The sequence below is a fragment of the Apis laboriosa genome, unplaced genomic scaffold (genome assembly GCF_014066325.1).
Source record: "Apis laboriosa isolate Shangri-la unplaced genomic scaffold, ASM1406632v1 scaffold174_cov162, whole genome shotgun sequence".
Lineage (NCBI taxonomy): Eukaryota > Metazoa > Arthropoda > Insecta > Hymenoptera > Apidae > Apis > Apis laboriosa.
This window is the reverse complement of record NW_025222156.1, coordinates 97,768-125,523: the sequence shown is the minus strand read 5'-3', so window position 1 is coordinate 125,523 and position 27,756 is coordinate 97,768. Positions and strand designations below refer to the sequence as shown.

General features: G+C 33.6%; 1 protein-coding gene across 5 annotated transcripts in view; it reads right to left on the bottom strand.

The window, feature by feature from the left end:
* Positions 1-27,756, bottom strand: part of LOC122711615 (rho guanine nucleotide exchange factor 17) — a 57,738-nt gene that overhangs the window by 10,762 nt on the left and 19,220 nt on the right. For all 5 annotated transcript variants that reach the window (XM_043930573.1, XM_043930572.1, XM_043930574.1 and 2 more), the window contains exons 6-13: positions 22,905-23,324; positions 20,742-21,045; positions 19,884-20,184; positions 7,181-7,258; positions 2,455-2,532; positions 1,314-1,418; positions 975-1,091; positions 57-343 (exon numbers count right to left, since the gene is read on the bottom strand). In XM_043930573.1, the coding sequence (XP_043786508.1) occupies positions 57-343; positions 975-1,091; positions 1,314-1,418; positions 2,455-2,532; positions 7,181-7,258; positions 19,884-20,184; positions 20,742-21,045; positions 22,905-23,324 (1,690 nt within the window). The remainder of the gene's footprint in view (positions 1-56; positions 344-974; positions 1,092-1,313; positions 1,419-2,454; positions 2,533-7,180; positions 7,259-19,883; positions 20,185-20,741; positions 21,046-22,904; positions 23,325-27,756) is intronic.

Here is a 27,756-nt window from a genome sequence, read left to right as displayed (position 1 = left end):
AATTTGTTTTTTCTCCAAATTTTTCTCTTAATTATATCAAAGAAAATAAAGTTCACCTGTCATTCGTCACGATACCAGCCAGTCCTTCGACGAGCGCCTGAACCTCCCTCAACGTAGTTTGCTGTTGCTCCCACTCAAGAGATTCCCTTTCCGTGCAATTGATCTTTACGACCAATTCGTGCACCTCTTTTTGGGCAGCTTGTAGCAGTTCGAAATCAGGATGCGTGGTGTCGGTGTGCTTCAACAGCCTCTGGATCAGCAACTCGTAACGGGGTATCTTCTGCACCGGTTTGATCAATAACTGATCCAGTCCAAGTTTTCCTTTGTGTTCTCGTTCCATTGTCTGGCACGATCGAAAGGAATAATGTTAAATCTCTGCGATTTCGGAGGAAAGGAGTAGAGCGAGTCGAGAATAGTTTCTTTTTTATTAAAATTATTATCGAATTATTGCAAATTATATTGCAAAAATAATTTATTTTATCATTATATTATCATTCTAAATTTGGAAAATTTATTATATCTGTTTAAATTCTGGAACAATGTAAGAAAATTTAAGAATATTAAATGAATCCATAATTTTTTAAACATTTAATTAATTAAACAAAATTTGTTTCATATTAGAAAAAAATTGGCTTTTATATTTATTAAATTAATTTTTATGATAAATCTGTCTTTAAAGTCGATACGTAAAAAATATAATTATCTTTGCATCAATTTAATACTTCATCTCAATAAAGGAATCTTTAATATTGATGCTATGAATACTAAAAAAATAAAAATTAGAATATTTTTAAGCGAAATATCGTGATTATAAATTCTTCCATTTCTCTTATAACTTAGTTATTTCGAGCGTTAAGAAATTTACGTGAAATGGAGCGAATCGTAATGAAATTAAACCCAAGCTACTGTTTAACAATGCAGAAGATAAAAATGCTAATTGGGGGAGAGAAAAAAAGAACGTATGGCGTGTATACCTCGAGGAATCGCGCGAAAGCCGGTTTCGCTTGGCAAGTCGTTTTTATCGCCTTCCTCGCGGACTTCCAATTATCAAGGAAAAGGGTATATGTCTCCAGGACGACTGGCTTAGTGAACTACAAAAGAATAAAGAATAATATTAATATTAAATTCAAATTTTCTTTCTCTTTGGATTATTTGTACAAAAGTTTATATACAAAGAAGAAAAATTAAGTATTTTTATAGAGTATCAATATTTTATTAAATAACGTGTAGCTTTTCCGAGAAATTTATTATTTTCCAGCGATGAATAAAAGTTTAATTTAGGAATTATCAAGTATTCGATAAGAAAATCGTACCACATCGAGGAAAACGTCGCCAATCGTCTGTTTAAGCTCCCAAGTATCCAGTCTTTTACGTAATTCCTCCAGGAACACTTCATGATGATTGAGAATAGCGGGAATCTGAAACACGTATATTCGAATTCTTTTTTGATGACTTAATTCTTTCTAAATCCTAAACTCTATTCAAAGCTTCAAAGAATATTAAATATAAATCGTTAGAGAAATAACGGAATTCGTTTTAATGTTGCAAATTTATCAATGGTTAACATCTCTTTGAGGCTTAGATGTACAAAATATCAAAGTATCACAAAAATCATAATCTAAATACTCGCAAAACAGAATTACTGTTAAAACAGAATTATCGTTAGTTTCGATAATTATCATAATATACGAAGACTTGTGTCATATTCAATTTCAACAAAATTTACAATTCGTACTGTAAAACGTGACTGTTGATTAAACAAAACCTCAAACACGAGTAATCCCATTCCTCTTAATAGAACCATAACAAACGTTTATTATCTTGTAATTAGGGAATACGACATTGTGTCTGCGGGGCTGGTAATAATTACTTGCTCCACGTAATATTTAATAACAAAGTCTGTTTCGTTATACATCGTGACATCGTATTAAACGTGTTCACGTTTCGATAATTAAGAAATAATTAACAATTGTTCCTTCCATCACGAGAATCAGAAATGAAAGATTGGAAGGTGCAACAAATTTTAATTGGAACTCGTGGTATCCAAACATCGATCGAACATATAACGAATTCATATGGATGAATTTCCGTTTCATTATCACCTTTTTATCTGCTTTTTATCTGCTTTTATCTTTCGCGAATTTCTCTCGCGCTTGTATATTTATGGCAAGTGGAACGATGCGTGTATAATCAGACATCCTAATATCACATATCGATATACTTAATTTGATAATTTTGCTTATAATATTTTCTTGCACGACTTGAATAACTAATTAAACATTTTTAAATATCAAAATTATAATCTATAATATATCGTTAATTTCATATTTATTCATTATACGTGGAAATTTGATATTCATATATATAAAATTCATTTAATGTGTAAATTATAACAAATTTATGCTATGATTCTCGATTTTGAAGAAAAATTCTTTTATCGAAAGATTATTTTACCTGATAAAATATCTCGTCCACCGTCGCTGAGTCCACCAAGCCTGCATTTTCAGAGCTTTTCAACGGTTGAAGGTATTTCTAAAACAAATCAAATTTCAGTCAGTTTTCACGTTCACAACCAGAATCCTATAACCAAAAGTTTGACACTTTTGTAAATAAAATATCCAATTAGAAAAACAAATGTCTCGTATTACTTTATATTGGAAACTCGGCGTTCAATCGATTTTTATTCAACCGGAATAGTAATGCACAAAGAGAGAAAGAGAGAGAGAGCGAGAGAGGAACGGGATTTCGTCGACTTACGCAACATGAGTCAGAGACGGAAACCTTTATTTTCAACGCGAATAAATAACCGTTCATCGGGTAACATGAAGACGCGTAGAATCGCGGAACAACCTCGGGAATAAAAAGAAACAAGAGAATCGATCGAGGAAACTCACGAAGGACGTGATGAATTGGATCTAAGGTATTCCGCGGATGTTTAACTTTCAAAGAGTGGATAGTTGTGTTGGGTATATTTTTAGCGACTTCTCTATGCTAATGGCTCTTTGGATTAGACCGGATGAAAAGTTAAATGGATTTTAATGTAACACGCAACGCAAAAGTATAAATTGAAATTGTTTCGAGGAAAAGTGTTAAATAGTAGTAATAAAAATGTGATAAGTATATAATAACTGTGATGAGTGAATTTTTCATTGTTCGAAGAAGTTTGTTTGTTCTGGTATTTTTAAATGTTAAGATATTGATATTAAAATTTGTATAAAATTTCACATTAAGGTAAGAATCGGTTGAAATCAGTACAATAGAAATCGAGAAATTCTCTCATTAAGAACAGAACATTTTCATTTCCGTTTACTTCATCCAAAGGGATGAATTATCGATCTGGAATCACAATTACTATACACAATTGATATCTGTTTATTTGTATTTCCTGATGGATAACTTTCTATTATTTTTCTAACTCGAAGCGACGACATGAAAAATCGTTGATATCCAAACCCCAAGGCTACGCTGTTAAATAATCGTTCAGCTCGAACAACAATCATCGTGAACCGTGATGTTTATAAAATATGACAATCAAACAGTTTTAAGATTACCGATGTATACTATGTTACGGAATTCTTCTTCTTCTTCTTTTTCTTTTTTTTGTTTTTTTGTGAATCGAAAAAATCTTAGAGAAAGAAATTGCGTAGATATCGTTGCTTTTAATATCTCGTAGAAGAAGAGATGACGCTTTGAATTTAATTCCGTGGAGACGTAGAAGACTTTCAAGACGATATTCTCGTCTCGTGACACATTATAGACATTAAGGAAAATTGGAAGATGTTTGCTGAACAATATTGTTAATCTATCTGGTGTATGTGTTTCGCAAAACACTACAGAATTATTTTAGATATCCAAAAATCTTCCATATGTATAAAATAGCTGGGATTATTTTGCAATGAAAATGCAATGAAATATAGTACGTGTGTGTAAGAATTCAATTTATTATTTCCTCGTAATAAATTAGATGATTTAAATCGAATTTAGATCTAGACTATTCTCTATTTTACAAATCTGCATTTCCAGAATAGCATCGAAACATACTCTGAATCATTCTAATGTATTTGTGAAAAATTTGCAGTCAGCAAAATTTATTCTTCGTGAAAATTACGCGCGAAAAAAAATGTAGCATAATATTTTATAAATAAAGAAAAGAACTTTTCTATTAACCTTTTCAGGAATGAATTTATTACACGCAAAAGATAATTATTCATTTTTCTTCAAATATACAAAAACTTAACTTGATAAAAATTTATTTAACAAGTTACTTATTTATTTTTTGATCAATAAAAATATATTCTATATGATCGTACACACGTATTATTATCAAAATTCGTCAACATACGAATAATGATTTGTAGCGTTGGTTTTCCATGTGTGTGTGTATGTATGGTGTGTATGAAAGAATTTAATAATTCTCGCGAATCTGTCAGATAAAGATATAGATATGTCTGTCGCAGAAAATAAATAAACTATCAGAAACCAACCAGTTATTTCCATTACGCCGCGATATTAACATTAGAATCAATAGCCCTGTCTGGATTCTAGAACGAAATCGACTTTTATTCCCTCGATATTCTCAATTGTTTCGATAATGGCATCGAAACGATTATTCCTTCTGTATTTTCAAACATATTGATAATGATACTTGACCGAGTTGGTCCATGGAATTCTGTAATAAATATTTTTTACGAGGAAATATCTGTAAAATGTTACAGATACGCGCGTGTTCGACTCGAAAATAGACGAACGTTAATGCATATTGAATAAGCGAAAGAATCGTACCGATTTGCAAATTGAATTAATATATTAATGGAATGTAATGAACAATACGGATATGAATCGAATAAATTAAACATTTCTGCACTTAACAACGTTATATTGAAATACGAGTCAATTGTGTCGTTAACAATTTATTTCATTCATGGAGGAATAATTAAATTTACGTCAGGTTTTAAATTACGATTTAATATAAAAATATAAAAAAAAGAATGAAAAATTTAAAAAATAGCAACACGAAAGAACTATCTCAAAAAATTATAATATAATATTTAAAAAAAAATTGTATCTAGGTCATAGTAATAACTTTTTATAATATTTAAAACACAGGAAAATTTTCTCGTTATCCTCAACTACGTTCTTCGTTCCTCTATTTCGCTTCGATCTATCCTTATTTATTCAACCAATGTAGAACTACCTGCGTAGAACCAATGAGGAATCAGACGAGGAACAGATTGGATATCTTAGCGATTTTCTATTTTCCATCGCCTATATTCATCTGAAAAAGCAACTTCTCAGAATCCAGTTCCAGTTGCATCGTAAAAGATTGCCGCGACTGACATATCGATACGCGCAAATAAATCTGGAAATCACGTCTGGCCGTCATCGAGGATATTAAATTCATACCACGTGCCTGTATCGCATGGGTCGAAGGTTGTGGCCCATTTGCGCCACGATTCGCTGCATTGTTTGTGAGAAATCGTCCTTCCATGATTGTGTCGGGTCGCAATAATTACTGACTAATTGCACCCATTATTTATCGACCGAACAGCCTTCGAATAACGAACAACAAGGATAGAACACCCCCGACTTTCTTTAAATGTCAAACGACGAGAGAAACGACCGATTTTCTATGACGATTTCATGAGTTTCGTAAGAAATAATGGGAATGGTGCGAAGTTTCTCGATTGGAGTTAGTAAAATGGAAAAATTTGAGAAGGAGAGATGGACAGGGGTTGAAGTTGTAACGAGAATTATTTCTTTTTGTGTAGAATTAGGTAATGAGTAGAAATATTGTTCTTTTTTTAAAATTTAATACAACGAAACGTTGTTTTCATTTTTTATTTTTCTTTTTTCTTTTTTTTTCAGCCACCTTCACCTTTAACCTTTTAGGGGAGAAATGACGCTTTCTTCGATAAAAATGTATGTAAAGAATTGCCACTTTTTGTATAGGGGAGATTAAGTGGGGCTTTGTCGGAAATCGTTAAAGTATCTGATAATTTGTCACAGATAATTATTTATTTATATTTCTTATGATAGAATGAGACTGTTTTGAAAATGATATATAATTAATTATTGTATTGTATATGGTATTGAATATTATTCTTGTAGATTTCTATGTTTATAAAATATTTTACATAATAATTATATTTAAAAAGTAATTATTTCTTATACTTCTTCAAGGAAAAATTTATAAACTTATACGAACATTTTGTACCAAACGTTTTTATTAAAACGCTCAAATTAAATCGTAAAGCGTATAAACTTAAAATGGACGTCTTAAAAATATTGTGAACCATTTCAACAAAAGTTATATTGCTTATTAAAAATAATAAAAAGAATTTTCCTGCTTCATCACTTTTGAACTTACTGTACGACTTTTTTACGATCCTCACAAAATTTTATTTCGAAAAATTTCTTCTCCTTATTATTATATATTAGTAGATAATTAAAAAAGAAAAATAACATGATATAGGAATTTCTTCGACAATCATTTTGACTAGGTAATATTTATCAGAAAACGTTAATATGTAATTCGGGTGGCGTTTAATGGAAACAACAAGCCGGAGATGCGAAGCTGAATAAGTTAACGAGAAAATTTTCATGAAGTAGATCACTAGAGTGGAATCCTTGTACGAAGCAAATAAACGGACAACGAGCTTGTTTACAAGAAACAAGGTCGCGGCTTCGATACTCAAAGAACTTTCGAAAAGCACATTTTCGAAAAGCACAGTTTACATATAATATTCTCCACTGGAAGAGAATGAGCAAAATGAAGGAAAAAATCTTCAAATTTTAGATATATTCTTCCTGTCCCGTTTACTTTGAACAATTAAAAGAAAATTAATTTTGAATAATAATAAAAATTATATATAATATGATATTAGCGTAATAATATTTATATTATAATTTAAATCGATTTTTTATTGAAATTTATTATCAAAACGAGTACGATTTATTTTCGCCAATTTTTTTTTTGCGAATTATGCTTTCAATCGTATTCAGAGAACACCTGAATAGGCTGCTTATGTTCCTAGTATTTCATTCCTGCTAAATTGATAAAACGTGGAAAAATTCTCGAATATAATCAACCCTCGACAAATGATTCCAAGAATCGTTCTTGATTATATTTCGCGGGGAAATTTCATCGATATTGTGTAGTTTATTAAAATGGTATACTTACATTGACTAGTATTTGCAGTGCTTCCACGTACGAACGCTCTGTATCGTATAGTTCCACGACCACGTGAGTTCTCGTATCCTGAAAAACAAAATTAATGATTTAAAGTGATATGGAACATTGAGTTATTCTCTAAAGATTTATAAACAATTAATTAACAAGTAATTCTATTATATATAAATATAACGAAACATTAAAAAAATATTAATCTTTGTGAAAGAAAGAAAAAACGAATATTAATGAACATGCAAAAATACAATGAATATTTATATAGAGAGAATAAAAGGGTTATTTGAAAATAAGTCTATATAAATATTTCATAAGCCACTTAGATATGTGATAAAATCCTTGAAATTGAGGTAAAAAGCAAACGATTTGAAACGAGTATAGTTTTTTATTTGAGTAGTTTTGTATTTGAGTAGTTTTGTATTTGAGTATATTTAATTGAATTTAATAGAAATATCATTTTACTTGTACATTGAATTTCATTATTCAAGACGATGACTTTCATTTAACTTCTCTCGATTATAAATGGAATGTAGGCAAAAAATTAAATTATGAAAAAAATAAACTATAACTATTATAATACTATTAAAAAATCCTTTCATAATTCAATTAATTTTAATAACTGTGGATTATAACAATATTTAAAATATAATGCCTATAATATCATGTTTGAAAGTCTGCTTAGTTTCTCTAGAACTAAAGGATTGAAATTAATATTTCATCAACTAGGAAACGAATTATTAAAAATGCTCGAAGGAATATTGCAAATAAAACAATACAGCCAACATCTCTATGAATTAAAATATTTACGTGACATCATTAATTATTTGGCTTTCAACATTTAAAACGATTAACTGAAAATAATCAATTGTAAAAAAGAAAGAAGAAATCGATTCAAATATTCAAAAAAAAAAAAAAAAATCTTACGAAAATCCTTTAAATTATTTTAATATTCACGCTAGTTAAATTCTTTTCAATTATCCCATTGTTCGATGAAATCCTGAACAATCAATTGGTCTAGGAACGATAAAGTTTTCACGTTGATCCCATTGTGTTGTGATACAGATCGCACATACCCACGTATCGTGCGAGCACGTGCGCACATTCACGTGTTCAACCCGATAATAACGTCATGCCACTGATTACGAGAAAAACTATTCCTGATTACATAAAGCGTAAGACACAACATAATTTTATGTCTTGAACCTGGACGATTGTCATCGTTATGACATAATCGTCGTTAAAGTGTTTCCCGTTATATTCAACATTTTTCACCTTCCATATTTATCTTCAATATTATTTTTATTATTTTGTAATCTCGTGAAAAGATTACGAAATAAAAAATTGTTTTTACGGACTGTAATAAATACTTTCGTATAAACAACGTATATATTTACTAAATATATTTTTTCGCGTATAAAATAACAAATTATGAATATTAATAAACTATCTATTATACATATATATTTTTAAAACGAAGTTTTTGCACAAAATTTTGTGCAAGCAAGAATAAAATCTATCTAATGTACCTATTACCAATGAAATCGGTACACTTCTATAGATAATATAATGTGTCTCCTTTCACAAACTAATCCCTTAATATCAATTTTTCCAAACTACACACTTCGCAGCTTATTTTCCATCAGAAAGAATAGAAATAAAAAAAAATTCCATTCTATTCTCGCGGAATCTTTCACGGAATAGCCGATAAAACGCATACAGAAAACGCATACAGAAAACGCATCGACACAATTCCACGTTTGTCTGGAATAATCGATGTCAAAAATTAAAAAAATAAATAAATAAAGGAATAAATAAAAATAGAAAAGTGATCGATATCAAAAATGAAATAAATAAATAAGAATGGGGAAAAAAAGATATCGATGTAAAGAAGGCAATGAGCACGATGGTCACACAATGCGCGTGCAATGTAGGTCCGTTGTGTGTACACACGTATATTGTGGGATATTGGTTGTAAGCATGAAAAGGAAAGCTACCCACGCGGTCTGTGCTGACACGCTCGTTATTTTCGCTGTCCACCGACGGCTGGCTGATGAGCTTGCGATCAGCGTTCATCGTCATCCTCTTCTCTAACGCCTTTGTCGCTCCCTCGATACAGTTTTAAGCTCTCTAATCGCGTATCAATCAGGCTCCCCGCATTCGTGTCCCATGTCGATTGTTCCATGAATTGTTTACGACACTTTTTGAATCGCGAACAACAAGTTTTGCTGGTTTAATTGGAAGGAATCCTCTTTGTCAATGGGATTCTAATGATTCGATGGATCGATCAGAGCAGTGATTTTATTCACCATTTTTCGAAAAACGATTCATTTAGATTCTGTTTAACGTTTTTGACGCGGTTGAGGTAGAAGGGGATGGATTGTTGATTATCTATGAGAGGCTGGAAGAAGAGGATCGTTCTGTATGTAGTCTTTTTTTTTCTTTTTCTAGATTAAACGTTAAATGGAGGACAATATTATATTGGAAGAATAGATTCGTAATTGGGAAAATAATTTCGATGCGAGTCGCAGGTACAATATTTGAACAATTTCGATTGATTATTTTAAATTAGAGTGAGATAGAGTTTGTTGATTATTTTCGAAGATAAAAGAAGAAGAGGTTTCCAACTATTTTTCATCTACTAGATCAATAATTGGAATTTTTTATTGAGAAGATGATTTTGTTCTACAAAGAATATTCGGAAGACAATTTCAAAATGATTTTATAACTATGTGATTTATGATTTATAATCCTTGAACAATCAAAATTGTTCAATTATTAGATACAAAATATGCAATATAGTTTAAAAATTTTTAAATTCTGATCCCCGTCTTCTTTATTTCTGAAGTAAATAATATTATAAAAATGCAATTAATATTTATTAGATAAATTTTCAATTATCTACTTAAATTCGTAATCTCGCTTATTCTCATTATTATTATATCCGTCCTATTGAAAATGAAGAGAATTGTGTAAAAGTTATATCTGATTGCAAACGTGAAAAAGTTTTACAATATTGTAAAAAGCTATCGAGAAAAGGAAATTTTCTTCGATCGGAAAGATTCCCCCTTATCAGCCGCGAGCATCGTTCATTTTATCCCATAACTTTTATCCTTATTAACATTTTCCCATAACACGCTATCAAGAAATATTAATAAAAATAATTAATTTATTGGAAAATTATAATATCGCAAGCTCGATGCAGGAATTGAAAGAACAAAAGTTATCTTCGATGTAATATTTTCGAACAAATCTCATTTCAAAATCAAACAAAAATATTTCCAATATTTCGTAATACGAGTGATAAATAAGAGAAAGAAATATCTGTAAACAGTTATGTTCTAAAATAACAATATGCTGATATCGTTATTTTCAATACTATCGCATATTTCAATATCTATAAAACAGAAACTTCTAAAAGGAAGAATTGATTATTTCAGTTTAATTATAATTATTCATCTTTATTCCGATGTTAACAAATGGATAAATTCATCTTTCTCATTCTAATTTAATAAATATTATCACATATTAAATATCTATGTCTGATTTCGAGTTATTAATCCTGAAATTAAGTCTGAAAACAATTTTTCATTTTAAAATCATTCAATCGAGGATAGATAGAAACGAATCAAAATTCCAAATTTAAAATTTTGATACTATTAGAACGAAAGTATCGAAAATATAATTTCAATAATATTTTATTGCTGAGTATCTGAATAATTTCAATTACTCGATTAAATCGAAAACAAAATATTGTTTCGAGTTTGCTCGAGAGCATTTCGCTTCGAAGCGATCGGGCAGTGCCACTTTAAAAGCTCGGTCCGACAAGTTTTGGCGTTTCCACGTAGAGCTTTCACACTTCGAGCTAGGATGATCATACGTCGAACACGTCGTGCATGTACCACACCGTTCTTCCACGTTATATTTAGCAAGCTGACTCAGGGCCCCCTCGTGAGCTTGCAAGCTCCCCTTTCTGTCTTTTTCGCTCTTTCACGCTTGTCCTTCTTTCCGCCGAGAAACACGCCATTCCGTACCGATTACCGAACCGATTACATTCGAAAGGACCTGATTTTCGCCTCTTCGCTTCGATTCGTGGAAATATCAAAGATAAAAGAACAATATATGAAAATTAACAGTCCAAAGATCAATGCAAGCGGAATAAGATGATGAAAGAAGTTGATCAAGATAGATTGTGTGATAAAATTAATACATTGAACTATCAAATTCAATAGGTACTTTTTTAAGTATTCTTAATTTTTCAGAATGTTATTATTGTTATTAGTGTTAAATTTTTTTTAACAATGTTTAATTACTAAACTTGCAATTGACGTTAAAACGTTACATAGCGAATAATTCAATCGAAAAGTTACTTCTCTCGATAACGAACTCCTGGTTAATTTTAATTACTCTTCGAACCGTTCTGAAACCACTGCAAACTTCATTATCGTTCCATGTAACGAGTAAAAAGTACAATTCCATAGATACTTCCCTCCCCCCGATCAATAATTCAATAAAATTTCCAAGAAAGGAAGGAAGATGGGGGAAAGAAAGGTAAGGAAAAATAGAACATCGATTATATTAGCCCGTTGATAAGAGATCCTTGGAAATCTTAGAACTGGAATGCGTTTTCACGTGAAATTAGATCCTAATAGGGAAACGCGACGTTCTGAAAGCAGATTGGCCAATGTCGATGCAAGGCTACATTCATCCCTCTCGACTATAACGCGCGTTTCCTCCTCGATGGAATTCGAGGGGTGGAATACCGTATGCTCCTGTCGATATGTCTTGTCATTCTTGTCACTCTCCAACGACAGAACTCAATTTCCAATCTATTTTATTGATTGAATTAATAGAAACCTCGCATATACTATTAATTAACTTAGAAAAGAAAAGAATTTCTTTTTAAATAAAAATAAATAAGCGCGAGGAACGAAATTCTATCGTGGATGAAAAATATTTAAAAAAAATTCAATAGATGATTCAAATCTTATAAAAGAAATGTATGTATAAAATCATTTCAGATTTTTACGAGTTTATCCCGTGAATCTTTGTTCACTCATTGTGACATTAAATAATGACAGCTCGACGGGAGGGAATAGCTTAGAAAACTAAGGAGCTTTTCTAAGAGGCAGGGAAGCTGAAGCGCACTCTTTGACCTTTTTATTGGCTTGCATGCCATCGCTTGCGTTTATCGTTCCGCTATTTGTTCAATATTGTAAAAACTATACGCATTTTTATGGTAATTATAAAAAAAGCAATATCATTCTATAGAATTTCTAACATAGAAGAATTTTTAAAAATCGAATGCATATATTATAGAAGAAAATATAATTAGAAGGGATTAAAGAAAAATGTGATGTAAGTAATTTTTATAATAAAAAAAAAAAAGGATTGTCGCTCCGTTATCAATTCACTAATTATACTTTTTAGAAGAGTTTCGTATGCATGAAATTCAACATTATCGCTTCCAAGAAGTATGAAGTTACGTTAATATGAATTTTAATATTGCAAAGGCAGCTAATCCTATCCAGGAAACAGGAATAACATAACTGAACGGAAGGTTAACCTCTGACCTTTGACAAACATCCGTACTTATATTATTTCTATCGACTTCTCTTCCAATTACATACGATTTTCTTCGATAGCCGAGGTCTCACAATAACAACCACTTTATTTAACAAACATTCGGCAGATTTCAATTAACATTCCACCACGGCGAATTGAGATTTAATTTTTCAATTCAATGTTGTCCGATATACTTTGTACCGAATTAAACGGTGTCAATCGTGTCTAACACCTTGAAACACATCTTGCATTCTCGAAACGTCAAAACATCGATACGATTACTCCCCCACCCCCCTTCCATAGATTATGAGACGTAAATGGTACACGACGTTGCGAATAGAATCGAGAATAAATAGAAGGTGGCCGCCGAGCTTACGTGATGCAAATATGCAGCTACTCTCCTAATATTAGTTCTAGTTGCTACCGGCAACATTATTAAGCCCGTGGAATCCTTTAATCACCACCAATTACCAATTAATCATCTATAATCCCAGGTTAACTCTATTCGACATGCCATTATTCTATCTTCTCTCTCAACTATATACTATATAATAGCCATACTGAAACGAACGAAAGAAAAATAGGGGGAAAAAGAAACAAAGAACAAAAAAAAAAAAGAATTAAAAAAAAATGAGAGAGAGAGAGAAAAGCTCGGTCAAGTCTATTCCATCCAAACCAAAGCCAATCAATCAATCGTCATTCCTAACTCTAATCATCACGGCCGCACTAAGTTATCTACCAAGCAGTTCTTCTTCGATTACCATTCCCAACGACACGATTCTCAAGAAACTCACACGTGACACGTTTAATAAAGGCCTTGGATCAGCCTGTGTGCCCACCGAAAAAAACCTCCGTTGGGGTAAAAACAAGCGTCACGTCAACAATCGTTTGACTCTATTCCTCTCGTTTTCAACATGATTCTACTCCCGCAAGACGGTAGGACGTGACACGTTATCAAGCCGCATTTTTACACCGGCCGATCTCGATCGAAAGGTCACACACGTGACAACGAGAGAGAATCCGCGGAGCCGGACGAGGCTGAGGCTGCAAGCTCCTCCACGGATCGCTCCTCTTCACGAGGTTCACGAGGAGCTTTCTCGCGATGCGGCAGCGAGAGACGACGTTACGCCTGAAACTGGCGACCCGTCGCACAACCACGGCCAGGCTGATCGATGCCCAAGAGAATACGGAGCAAGAGAGGCAGAGATGGTTACGCTTCCAGAACGCCGGCGCACGCTCTCACGTGGATTGCACGGCGCGCGCCCGCGTATCCTGTCCATCCTGTTCGAATCAGCTTTGCCGCGCTCGACCTTGCTCCCGGATGGCAAGCTCGCTGCAACGACCTTGCGACACCGTTAAACTGATCGTCGAAAAAATTCTCGCTGGGATTAGGCGAGGTTGCAGTTGGGTTGATCTTTAAAATCTTTGGCGAGGCGACACGGGATTGATTTTCGAAATAATTTCTCTTTTTCGATCACTTTTTGAATTATTGATAAAGATGATGATAAAGAGAAGTTATATTTTGATACGTTGGGTTAAAAGAGTTTTAGAGTTGAATTGTTCTTAATTCTGTGAAAGTTAGTAAAGTTAATCCTTAATTTTGTGTTGATTGCACGGTTAATATGGTTGATTTGTATTAAAATATTTCTTCTAATTATCTTTGAATGATTGCAAAGAGTAACGATATTACTTGATGTATTTTGCATGTACGTATCATTGGATTAATTCTATCTCTATTAATTATTATTAATCTGTGAAGATCGCGTATGACATGGTTGATTTGTGAAATATTTTTCCTAAATATATTTTAATTACTGTGAAGGATGACAAAGAATAACCGTTGTTCGTTGTATTTTTGTATCGATATTGACTTACGCAACTTTTAATTGAATTATCCTTAACTCTGTGCAGATAGGATTAATTCTTAACTTTGTCGTGGTTTATATCACACGGACGCTTTTCGAGATGTCCACTCGTAAAAATTTTTATAAATATACACAGGGGAACATTGTGTAATCGATTATATAAAGAAAAAAATATGTAAAGAAAAAAATGGAAACGAATCAAATTTGCAATAAATAATTGTCGAAAAATGTAATTACTACCTTTAATTATAAATCTACGTTATTTTCATGAAAAATAAATAGACATTCATCGTGATAGAATGCTCGATTTGATGTTATTTACCATTATGCGGAAATTTATTTGCACGTGAGTTCACGTCGAAGTCTATTTAGTGACTCCGGAAGTTCGCATCTGCGCCAAACTGAATTAACACGTGGTTGCTTATCTCGGCAGGATATCTAATAATAATTTATTTCTCTCAACAAGGATACTTATCACTAATGCACTTCCTTGATACCTTTAACAGGATTTAGAATAATAGATTGAATAATTTTGTATAAAATTCACGTATCTTAACGAAAATAAATAAAAATTAAAATGAAATAAGATATTTCATTGAATTAGCAGAATTACACATTTTTTTAAACGATTTTTATTCATATTATTGAAATAAATTTAAATATATTATATTAAAGAGAACAAACTTTTAATAATTAACATCTTATTTTAATAATCATATATATTCGTATTCATCATTATACAAGAATAAAGCTTTGACCGTAAAAATTCGAATCCATAAACTTTAAATTTCAACAATTTTAACAAGAATAATAAGATTATTATGCGCATTTAAAATTATCCATATTTTATATAAATTGACAATTTTCAAAATCTTCCTTCCAGTGAATTAATCAAATTGAAAGTAGAACTTGAAACATCGTAAGCTAATATTAGAGTAACAATATTTCCACGGGATAAAATAACACTTTCGTCAAAAAATAAATCACTCAACACAATGATTTACTTTGCTGTAGTAATAAATATTGTGTATCGAAGTGAATATCTCAAATATTTTCCTTTACTAAATTATTAACTGAATATTTCGAATATTTCATTGTGATGTAATTCGAAGAAGGAACATCTCCACCACATAACGTAATTCTTACGTATTCGTGTTCGAAGACAATATAAACGAGGAATTAATCTCGTTAGAGAAAATATACAAAAATATCGATTGGCCAGTGCTCGTTGGTTATTGCGAGACAGTGCAAGAAATTATTTTATATTTTGTTTTTTATCGCCTCATGCCCTATATTTATTTCGAGGACGCTTGTTTAGTCTGCAGCGTCTCAGCCTCGAGATTTTCGGGCATTTTATTCGAGTTTGTCGATCGCCCTCAATGCAGTTCTGCTTTTCATTCACTTTGCTCACGTATTGTTTTTGAATAATGTGAACTTTCGTCCATGAAAATCGATTACGTGTCGAAACCAATGACCATTACAAAACTCATTGAAAATGAGTTTTTCTCTATAATTTAAACTTTTATTATTATTTAAACTTTTCGTCAATGAGATTAGATGATATAAGATTTATCGTAATGCACATCTAGTCTTATAAATATGCATCAACAATTGCATTTTTTCTTTTTTATAAAAAGAAGATATCATTTATTAACAATACGCTATATCTTTTTCAATGAAATTTATAAAGTATAATATAAATTTGATAAATTGAACTTCATTACGAATTAAAATACTACGATTAAATTATTCTTAGGAAAAGTAGAAGAATCTTGTCACGTTATCTTTAGATATATCTTAGGGATATAACTAATTTTAATACTATGACACATGTTAAACATATTTCAACACGCGAAATACTAAAAGACGAAAGAAAGAGAAAAATAGATTTTCAACAATTCGTGAAGTGATAAAGACCGACGATAGCTATAAATTATTCAAGGAGCTACGTGGGCACTACGACGTCATTCGGACGTCACAAACGATCTGGCATTGTAAGTTTCGGGATTCATTCATGAAATCCTAGAAATCTACGCAATATCCTACCTAAAATCGATGACATCAGAAGATAGACAAAGAATCCAATCTGAAAATATCCCTGTTTATCCCGTGGCCCCGTTATTTTCAACCGAGGTTTTGCTTTATATGTTTTCTTAGCGATCCTTTCCGCTAGAAATTCTATGCTTTCGCGCATAAAATAACGAGCTTTATTTCCACACGAATGTCAACCAATGTCCATCTCTTTTCTTTCCCTCTGATACTCCCGATTTAAAAAAATCTTCACTCGTCTCGAACGTTAAAATATATATTACGTTTTGACACGATTGTGATACATATATAACATTCCTAATAATAAATGCAAATAATATTCAGAGTCGTAACATAATATCGAGAGGAAATCTTTAGATTTTCCCTTACAATTTCTTTCGATTTCTCGAAATTTTCGCGCGGATCGATACTATGACGAAACGTTCTCTGTTACGTATCACGAACGGTCCTGTTTTCTTTTTCTTTTTTTTTCTTTTTTCAGAAAAAAGAAAAACTGGCGTTTTCTGCAAGCATGATTAATTTCCGTTTCGCGCGTAGGTACATGATCGTCGAGCTAGCCAAGATAAAAATGCGTGACGGTTCTTCCAAAGGTAATTTATTTTTATCCGTATTTCGAACGAGTATCTGCGCTCTAATTCTCCAAGTTGTTGGACTCGTTGTTGGATAACCTTCCTTATGATTGTGGTAACGAAACAGCGAATTCATATGGCGAAACGATCGGTATAAAAGAGATTAGACGTGCTATTAACCGGCACGTAGCCGCGAATCAATCCATTTCCCCTTTCATTGTACGTACGTGAAAGTCTGTTCGTTAAAAGTTAGCAGTCGATTACGAGGAAAATTATGGAAACCTTAGAAAGTAACCGGTGGGCCGGACCGACTTTCACGGCAAAGGTTCAAAACGAAATATATTTCAGCTAAAGATAGTCGTGATTGCGATACGAAGTTAGATACTATTGGATTCGATTCAATTGTGTATTCGACGCTAGACACAATAAACTTGGATAGTTTAAAAAAAGAAGTTGAAAGGGTGATACTTTTGAGGTGATTTTCAGCTTCTCTTATTGGATACGGAACACCCTACTTTTAAAAACGGAGAAAATTATTTGAGCAAAATTAAAATTCCACGTAAATAATCAATTTCTCATACTTATTATATTCCAACGATCCAACTATTAAACTCGTACAAGCATGAAATAACGTTTCAATCATCGATAAATTACAACCAGAGATTTATTACTATTACAAGAAATTAATAAAATTCCATGTGTACAAATTACAGAATTCATTTCGAGGATCCACCTCCACTCTTCAACCACCCGTCGAACTCGAATTCAATTTACCATATCGAAATTATGTTAACAACACCAACAATATATATCCATCCACAAAATTACCACCGTCAAAAATCGTTCGAAAGGAAACATTTGCGTATAACGAACGAAGTTTAATTAACGAAAGAGCATCGATCTAGCATCCCCATCGCCTCGTGAGACCCTAAAAGCGACAGCTTCACAAAAGCGGGGGCGAATTCGCCCGGTCGCACGACACGCACATTGTCGAACGTGTCGATGTGTATCGAACAAGGTCGGGTTGCGTAAAAATGAGACGGATTCTGTCCACAGTGTGCACGCGTTCAGAGGCCCAGGTACACCTAAGGCCAGGAATATCCTCTCGTGCACGCCCCCACCCTGCCAGAATCAAGGGGACACTACGCTAACCTCGAGTGCACTGGCCAAACACCACCAACAACTCATCCCAGAAATATGACCGAACATTATTATTAGATTACACGTTTCGACGTACCACGACTGGAAAATCTGTTTCGAATTACTCGGTTTTTAAAGCTCGCCTTTTTGCTTCTTGGATAATGGTCTTTGCAAATTTAGTTCGATGTTGAATAATGTTTAATGTTTAATGTTTATGTTAGCTTTGTTCTCTGGAAAGTTTGCCTTTTCGCTTGGGAAATAGTGTGTGATACTCTTTCTAGAATCTAGAGGATGAAAGACAATTGTAGAATAGGAAGCTTGAAATATAGATATTTTGATATTGAATAATGGTTTAGTAATTTATAATAGTTTTCTTCTCTAGAAAGTTTTCTTTTTCGTTCATGGAATAATATTTCCAAAATTAAGAAATGAAAAGCAATTGTGAGATAACGAATTTTCTTGATTATTGCGACGTAATCTTAGTTCGATAATTGAATAATACTTTGAACGATCGTTTTCCAAAGATCGAAAGTTAATCGGTATTTCTGTCGCACGATTCGTCATGTGAACCAAATAGAAGTGAGTTGAAGAGACATCCATCGATTGAAAATTGGTCGCCAGATGTTTAAGTGCGGCGAGGAAGATCGGCGAAGAGGCTGGCAGAGATACGACGCCGCGATAAGATCAATCGCGGTGCTCTTGACTCTCTCGAGAGAGCATTGGCTTCCCTCTCTGCCCCTTTTGTTTTTACTGGTGTCCGCTCGTTAATCGATCCGCCGATTAGCTCTTCATTACATCGCCGTATCGTACGCGGATACGCTTTTACACGAAGCGTAATTATCATTCGTGTAACTTAGGTATTTTTCAAGCCGAGCAAAAGAAGAGATGAAACGGAGCAAATTAGCGAGTCTCTCTTTTCGAGTTTGTTAATTCGTTGAGAATGTACTTCTGTGAAATATTTCAAGTATTTGCGGGATGTAGAAGAGTAGAGAGAAAAAAAAATGTATCCTTTTAGATACTATTATCTTGTTTCTTAAAATATAAGATCCAATTATCAAAGATCAATTATCAATTGTTAAATGTATCTAGTATACTTCCTATTCTACGCAACAATTTTATCACATCTTTCATGATCTTTCAACTATTATCCATCCACGATTATTCATGGTTGAACTTTCCAAAATGAAGAATGAAGATAGAATGCAATTGAACATAAGGAAAACCATTAATAAAATAAGGACGTTCAGGAAATATCTCGTTCGAAATAATAATAATATTCAAACAAGAAAAGCCTCAGATAATAAAGATTCCACGATTATTCGAGCCGCAAGAAATGCTTATTTATCTTCATTTCGATTAATGGTTCGGAATTCGACTTGTATCAGCTTGACTTAAATCATTCTCATCTACGTTTACTTTATCACATTGTTTCCTGTTCCGTCGATATCTCTTCTTCTATCATAACAAATCTCGTGCCTCGAAGCAATGAATATTAAATTTAGAAGTACTCACGTTTCGATGCGCGGGTGCACGAGCTACCCTCTCGGAGGATCCTCGAAGCAGTTCCGCGAGGAGTTCGGGACTTGGTCCCGGAAGACCTTCCAGTTTGCTCGGGCTGGAAGTGGTTCTGTGATGACAGGGCGTGGGCGGCTCTGAACCGCTGTTATTCGAGCTCGTGTTGTACGAGAGATTCGCGGATACTTTTCTGCGTGGACGAAGACCTTCCTCGAGAGAGATGTCGGCGGTTCGCGGCTTCGCCATTTCTGCCTCCAGCATTTGCCCGTAAGGGCCGCGGAGAGGCCTCTTGCTGTACCTGCACGGATGAAAATCACTTTAAAGTTTTCATCTCGTCGAGTGTTTCATCTCGATTTCAACGATTGTATTGCTGAGGAACTCGTTCTTCGAAGTTGAATTGAGAAATAATAAATGAGGTACGTTTTAGATATCTTTGATAGATCTTTGATGATCTCTAGTTTAAAAACTTTAAAAGAATTACTTTAAAAACTTGTAAGTAATTCTGAATTTTTGAAAGACTAGAGTGATTAAAGAATATAGTGTGTAGTAGCGATATGATATATATTCTCAAAACTCTTTTTTGGAAGATCTAAAGAGGAAATTTTCAATTCAATTTTGTAAGAGTTCATTCTCATAATTATCCTCAATTAAATTATCAAAAATTCCTCTTTATTTTCGATAAAATTTATCCATTTTAATCGAAAACACGAACAGGTTATATCAGGCGAACGAGAAAATAGTTTTAAGCAAAATAGTTTTTCGCGACTTTCTGCGTTTGAATTGCGTTCCATAAGTCGTAAGTTTTAGGTCTATTTGCATTCTATTCCAATATATCAGTGCTCATTCTCGTGTTACCTTCTAGGTGTGTGGCCCTCGCAATCAGAAAGATCGCTGGGCGTTGCAGGTGGCTCGTCTCTTTCCTCGCTGCTCTGAGCTGACAGCTTGTTCCTGTCGGTGTCCAAGGACTCCGGCCATTGGGTTATGTACACACCCTTTCTCCTTTTGCTGGTGTCCCCTCGATACCTTCTCGTTTTGCCCGACGGTGACGACGTCTCGGAGGGTGCCTCGCTCGCCGCCTCGCTACCCTCGCTTGCTTGACTCAGCCGTGGCTCCTCGGGTGGGGGTGTTATTATCACCTCGTGAGGTTCCAGCCTGTTTTCTGCGGGTAAAAATCATTTTTGTTTCAATTCTCAAAGTTGTGGTGAATTTATTATAAAAGAAAGTTCGATTTCGATGGAATTTTTTCAGTTTTTAAATAATTTGAATAATATTTAGAATTTCTTTTTTTTTTTTTGTAAGTAATTTGTAATTTGTTCTTTATGAATACGATAGTTTTTTTGGAAATAACGAATTTTGACTCACTTTTTCAAAAAAATTGCGAAGAAATATTAATTTTTTTTTTAAGATTTTTTTATAATATGGCTATGCTACTTCGAAGAAATATTAATCGAAAAAGAAGCCGAGTTTTACACGAATTTAAGCATCGGTACATAAAGTGGGCAAGCTGATAAATAACGTAGTTAGGAAACAACCGCTAGCCGGAGGTAGGAAAATAACCATTAGCCGGCTGTTTTAATGACTCAGAGCTAACAGAAGCCTACTTATCCAACAAACAGAAAGAAATATCGCGGGTAAAACAAAAGTAACGTCTCGCTTCCCCTCGTTCGCTTCCAATCTTCATTTTTCTTCTCCTCTCTTCTTTAAAGAAGAAATCAAAAAACAATTAAATAATAAAACGGTTGAATCGTAACCTGGGTCAATCATCATCAACCGTGGTATACACCACAATTAGAGAAGTCCAGACACCAGTGAACGGGCGTGTGAAGTCATCAATGAAGATGGGTTGGAGCCCGATGACGTTGAAATTTCTATTTCGACCCTGGCACCCACCGTTCCGAAAATAGAGGCCACGCGAAATAAAGTGGAAACTTGGGTGCACCTTTGTACCCGTACTCCTGTCGATGCAACCAAAAATAGTCCTTCTTTCCCTACCCTTCTCTGCCACCACTGTGGGACAAGCGAAAATATTTGGCCCGGCTCATCCGGTTCGATTCGATGCTCCAATACATCAACGGAGCCGGGGCCGACTTTCAACGACCGATTCCTAATTCTTGCCACTCGATGCCTCGATAAACGTGTCAACGGATATCCGATAATTAAGAGTGTGGCCGCGGGTCGTTGAATCTTTCGCGTGACGAAACGATCTCTATTAAGATACGCGAGGCTGATAAGCAACGCGAAATGAACGAGAGAAAGAGAGTGATGATGAGAGAGTTCGAGGGTGAAGGCGCGATTCTGGCACGGGATGAAGTCATTAAATTAAAATTACAAACAGCGGGGATGTCAACTTTAGTAATATTATGTTGCCAATTTCCAATGACGAAATCGAATAACAAATTGTTGTTATATTAGAGGAAGAGATTCGCTTCGGCATTAGGATAATCTCTGCTCGTGGCTCGATTTTGAATAGATATATCGTGAGAATAGAAGAAAATATCGTACGAATAAAATAACGAATAGAGAAATTAAATTAAAAATAAAATTTGAGGAATTTTGTACATGAAATAACTTATGGAACTATGTTAAAGTATTAATAGGAAGATTTTAAGATTTTAAGATGTGCAAACATAATAGATAAATATAATAAAACAATCATAATTTATTATAATTGTTTTGCAATAAGCGCATATGTATAAATTATGCTTTCTGGATTATATATCTTATCTTTTCTCTTCCTTTCAAAAATCACGAAATAAACCAAAGTAAATTTCACTTTAATAAGCGCGCGTAGAAACTTTCTATTACGATCGAAACATAAAACGTCCATTAAACAAAGGAAAGATAACTGTCACTAACAATTGCTATAGAAAAGTGTTTTCACGATATTTCAAGTACAATACTGTGCAATCAAATCAAAACCTCGGTATTTCTACGTATTCGTATCCTCTATCGCATACATCCCTGAAGCGAACGAAAAATAAGAAACTACTGTTTAATTTCTTCTATCGATTAACCTACCTTTCTGCGCGGTTTCCTCGATAGGTGCGTTTTCAACGAGCGGAAAAACGGGTTCAGACGTGACGATCTCGATAGGAGGTATATCAGCCTGTACCAGATCGACTCTCGGCTCGTTGATCTCCGGAACCGGCGGTTCCGGGCTGGTGAGAGCGCTGGAAGTGGCCAAGCTGTCGGAACCATCGCTCCTCGGTCGGATCTCCTCGACGTTTCCGGTCTGAGGTACGCCCAACCCTTCCGCCGAGCCGACAGCACTGTCCACGCTAGGCGTCGAGGTCCTTGGACTTTGACGATTGGGGCTGTTCTGCGGTGTCGAGACCACCGGGCTGACGTCTCCTCGTCTTCGTGGCAACGTGCTCGCACGAACATCCTTGCTGTCGGCCCGATTCGACGTGGCTATCGGCTGTGCCTTCTGTCGACTAACTGGAACACAAGATTCGATTCATTATTATCCGTTATTGAACGTTATCGAACGAGAATGATATTACTTTTGTTCCCTTTTGTGAATTATTTTGACGAGGGAGAGTACGGTTCATAATTAATTGAACCGGTGGTTTAAACTAATTCAACGAATCTCGCGTAGCGATAGCATCTTTGAAATTACTACCACTAGCGAAGTGAACGGTTGAGAAAACTTGGTGATTCATCGTGGAAGAAGAGATGACTAGCCACCTATCACACACCAGAGTAATTAAGTTGTACACGGATTCGCGATGCATTAGCAGGGAAAAATAACCGTTGCTAATTCCTTTAAGAGATACTACTCGGTTCTAACTGTATCTAATATCCTTTTAATCGTATAGCATAATAAAACGTACTAAAGAAAATCAAGTTACTATATCTTGCTCGTAACACAACTATCTTACATCTTAAAATCTTATCAAAAATATAATTATAAGTCTTAACGATTTCCCAAGTCCTAACACGCGAAGATATCTTTCTTATCTTTCGTTCAATCCCCCCAACTTATCAATTACTGTTCTCCAACATCGAAACTGTGCATGTAGATTTAAAAAAAAAAAAAAAAGGCAAAGAGAGAAGCAGAAAATCGAAAGTAAACATCCGCCCGAATCAATCCCGAACATTTCTCCTAACTATGAATCATTAGTTTCTAATCGAACTGTCATCGCGTGAAAAGAAAATGAGAAATTATAGATTTATAATTTTTCGAAATGAATTTTATTGAAAAACCAGCGACTGTTGAGAGGTGAACAGGAGCACGAGAGAAAGAATGAGCAAGTTTTAATTACCTGCTCGTGTGTCAGGTAATTTTGGCAGATCTCTCAACACGAGAAGGTGGACCATTCCAATAATAACAAACAGAGTGAGAACGAGAACGAAGATCTCGGTGACGTTTTGAAACGACAGCACGTCGTCTTGGCCGAATTCCCGTGAAAAGATAGCGATTAAGAGGCGAATTCTGTCGTTTTCGAAACTTTTATTATTCCTTTCTTTCAATTATTCCTGAGTGTATATCATCGGTAGTGACATCCGAGAATCAGGTATTTGTTTCAATTACTTTAATTAAGAAATCGTGAATTGCGTTAAGTTAATAATAATTTTCGGTATTGCAATTCATTTAATTAAATTTAAAATGAATTTATGTTAAAATTTAATTATTATTTGATTGGTGTACGTCAAATTTTTTTTCTTATAATACTGTTAATTTAATAGCTTGTTTAATTTTATTTGGAAAACTTGTAAATTCATGAAAAATCATGATAGATCTCAATAATTTATTGAGATCGCCGCAAATTCATCGTCCAAGGAATCGTAACAAATTCGTATTTTGTTACAATTTTTCTAATTTGGCACAAATTTTTGCACGTATCGCAATCTATATCTTATAAGTGTAATAAATGTACAGTACATGGTGTAGAAAATTTTTTAAATAATCACAATTTCCTAGATTTTGTATACAAAGTTTAATTTGCTTAACAAGAAACTATTCTTCCATGTAAATTTTAATAGCTTTGAGAACAAAATTTAGTACTCCTATAGACATAAAATAACATTTTTATCTGAAAATAATCTTTCTTCAATTTAAAGGCAATAAGGAACTCGTTGATCGAATGTATAACCTATCGATAATTACAACAGATGTTGTAAATCATCGAGTATATGATAATAATGAATTCCATGTTACCTGGACCGTCTCGTAATTATCGTCGCAATAATTAAACGTCAAATTGACTACTATGTAAATCCTTCGTTTACTGTAAAACACACATCCGTTAATTTTCGCTATCTTCCTGATGGGAATACTTCTCACGAGCATAAATACGGGGACAAGAAAAATAATGGAACTCGTGAATGCATAAGCACGCAATTACGGGCACACGATAATATTGTACGCTAAAGAATATAATCCATTCATGCTATTTTCACTTTAATTAATATCGTGAAAGGAGAAGAATATTATACAATTTAATTATTCATTCTTACAATAGAAACATTTAAAATATTTTTATAATCTTACCATCATATTCATCTCTTTCTCATATTTTCCACCCCATTTCTTTATTATCTCTTTTCTCACATTTTTTCAAACAGAAAATTTTCATAATTTCCATAAAACAAAAATTATTTTTCTCCGTGATTAATTTTTCCTTCCAACCTCTCCCTCCATAATCATGTTTCGTTTTCAATTATCAGCCGCGAGCAATGCGATCGCCAACTTTGTGGTCGTAATTATTATTATCTCTGGATTTTTTTCTCCATCGATACTCGAGTAGAAAATCTATTATCTACCCGCTTTGCTTTCTCTCGAGCTCCTTTTCCCTCTCATCTCCGGTGATCAAGCGTTTTTCCAGCGTTAATGGCCGTCGATTGGAGCTGTATTTCAGAGGATACCAAGTTACACGTCCTCGTAAACCGTAACTTTAACTACTTTCGAACGTAAAAGGTGTTCCGTGAAAGATTTGTTGGCGAAGAGATTTCCGGCTTATGCCTCACACGCGATTCATGCTTTTGCCCTTGTTACACATCGAGAAATCGGCTGCACTCTTCCTCATTCTAGTTTTTCTCTCCTTCTCTTTTTTGCTTTTCGTGCACACGATTTTTAATTTGAAAAAAAGAGAAAAATTATCTCGTGGAAATTGTCAATGATATTTTTATTGCTTTAGGAAAAGAGAAAGAAAGAGAATTTAAATAATTAACCGAGCAAACAATGCGTTTATTCAGGCCAGGGATAAAAAGCATTATCTTTAAAGGCCGTTCACGATCTCTAATATCTCTCTTATTTCTAGTTATCGTGAAACCGAATCTGCTTGCTTGTATATAGTTCAGGGCCGTAGTTATTATACTTTCGTAGACGAAAGTCAATGTTACGCGTGTCCAGAGAGAAAAATCCAGATCTATAGAGAACCGTTTCGCTATTTTCGGCATGGAGTGTAAACTGTGTATTATATAGAGTTCCTTTCTTCTCTCATTTCTTTTTCTTTTTCTTCTTCTTCTTTCTCGAGACGAGAAGATAAAACATACCGTTGCAAGCGTAAACAAGCTTCATACTTTGCCAAACGAGGAAAGATCCGCGGAAAAGTAGACGGGCCTCGATCGACTCAGTGAGGAAGTTTCACCAGTGAGGAAAAGTATTCGATATCCTCGAAAATTATTGGACTGGAATTCGTGTAAAGGTAAAATGTGGTCAAGAGAAGAGCGAATTTAGGGCGTCTTTTTAACACATGTGAAACTTAGAAAGCAAGACGTAGGAAATACGATGTTCGAGAAAAGGAGGGAAAGAAAATCCGTGGATTTCTCAATGTTATAGAACTTTGTTCGTGAAAAGTTGAGAAAAGCTAGTATTTAATAAAACCAATATTCTCTGATTCTTGAAAATAGAGAATATTTTCTACATGAAACAAAATTTTAAATTTTAAAAAGACTAACTAAATATTAAAAATAAAAAAAAATATTACAGTATTGTGAAAATTTTATCTTTACTGCTGTAATAGCAATATTTGTCTGCAAAGGATTAATGAAATGATTCTTACATTTTATAGTAAAAATATAATAATTCATTAATTGAAGTTCATTAAAAATATAGATAATAGGATATAAGATAAAATTCGATTTGTCAGAATATTTCTTTCGTAGATCTGTTGTAAAGCAAAAGAATTTCGAGAAATTCGCTGCTTTTTACGGATTTAGATTGTTCCTATCCACGGTTGTACCGACATCTACATGTAATAATAGACATAATGAGTAGTGTTTATTTGGCGAAACGCCATACAGCCGGAATTTGCATTCTCGCCACCCCGACTGGACTGGCCAATATTTACAAGTACACAACTGGCCGTATACAAATCATATAATTAATTGACAATGTTTTCTCTTCCAAATTTCCGCGTTCGCTCGACACCCGAGCGATTATTTATCGCGTCTCGAAATGAAAACGAAACGATACCAAAGGCAACATTATCGTGTCCCGTTATGTAACTCGATGCTCGAGTCTTCTACGTCTCTTACTTTGCCTTTTCTTTTTCCTCTTCTTTCCTTCTTTTTTCAATTTTACACTCGTTGGTAGAAGTTGAAGTTGAAGTTTGAAGATCGATTTAACATTTTCTTGAAGAAAATACGTATTACTTATGAAGAATGATGAATAATGAGGATGTTGAAAATTTTATTTTCATTCTTGCTATTCTTATTATTCTGTTTTTCTTTACACTAACATTAAATTAACCAGAAAAATTACAATTTATAATTTGAATTATAAAAATCGAATTCTTGCCTACAATTAAAAATAAAATTATTGAAATATTTAGAATATTCTCACGAAATACAATAAAATTTAAATAATAAATACCTTTCAAAATTTATATAATATCTTTATTATGTACTGTCGTTATAAGGTAAA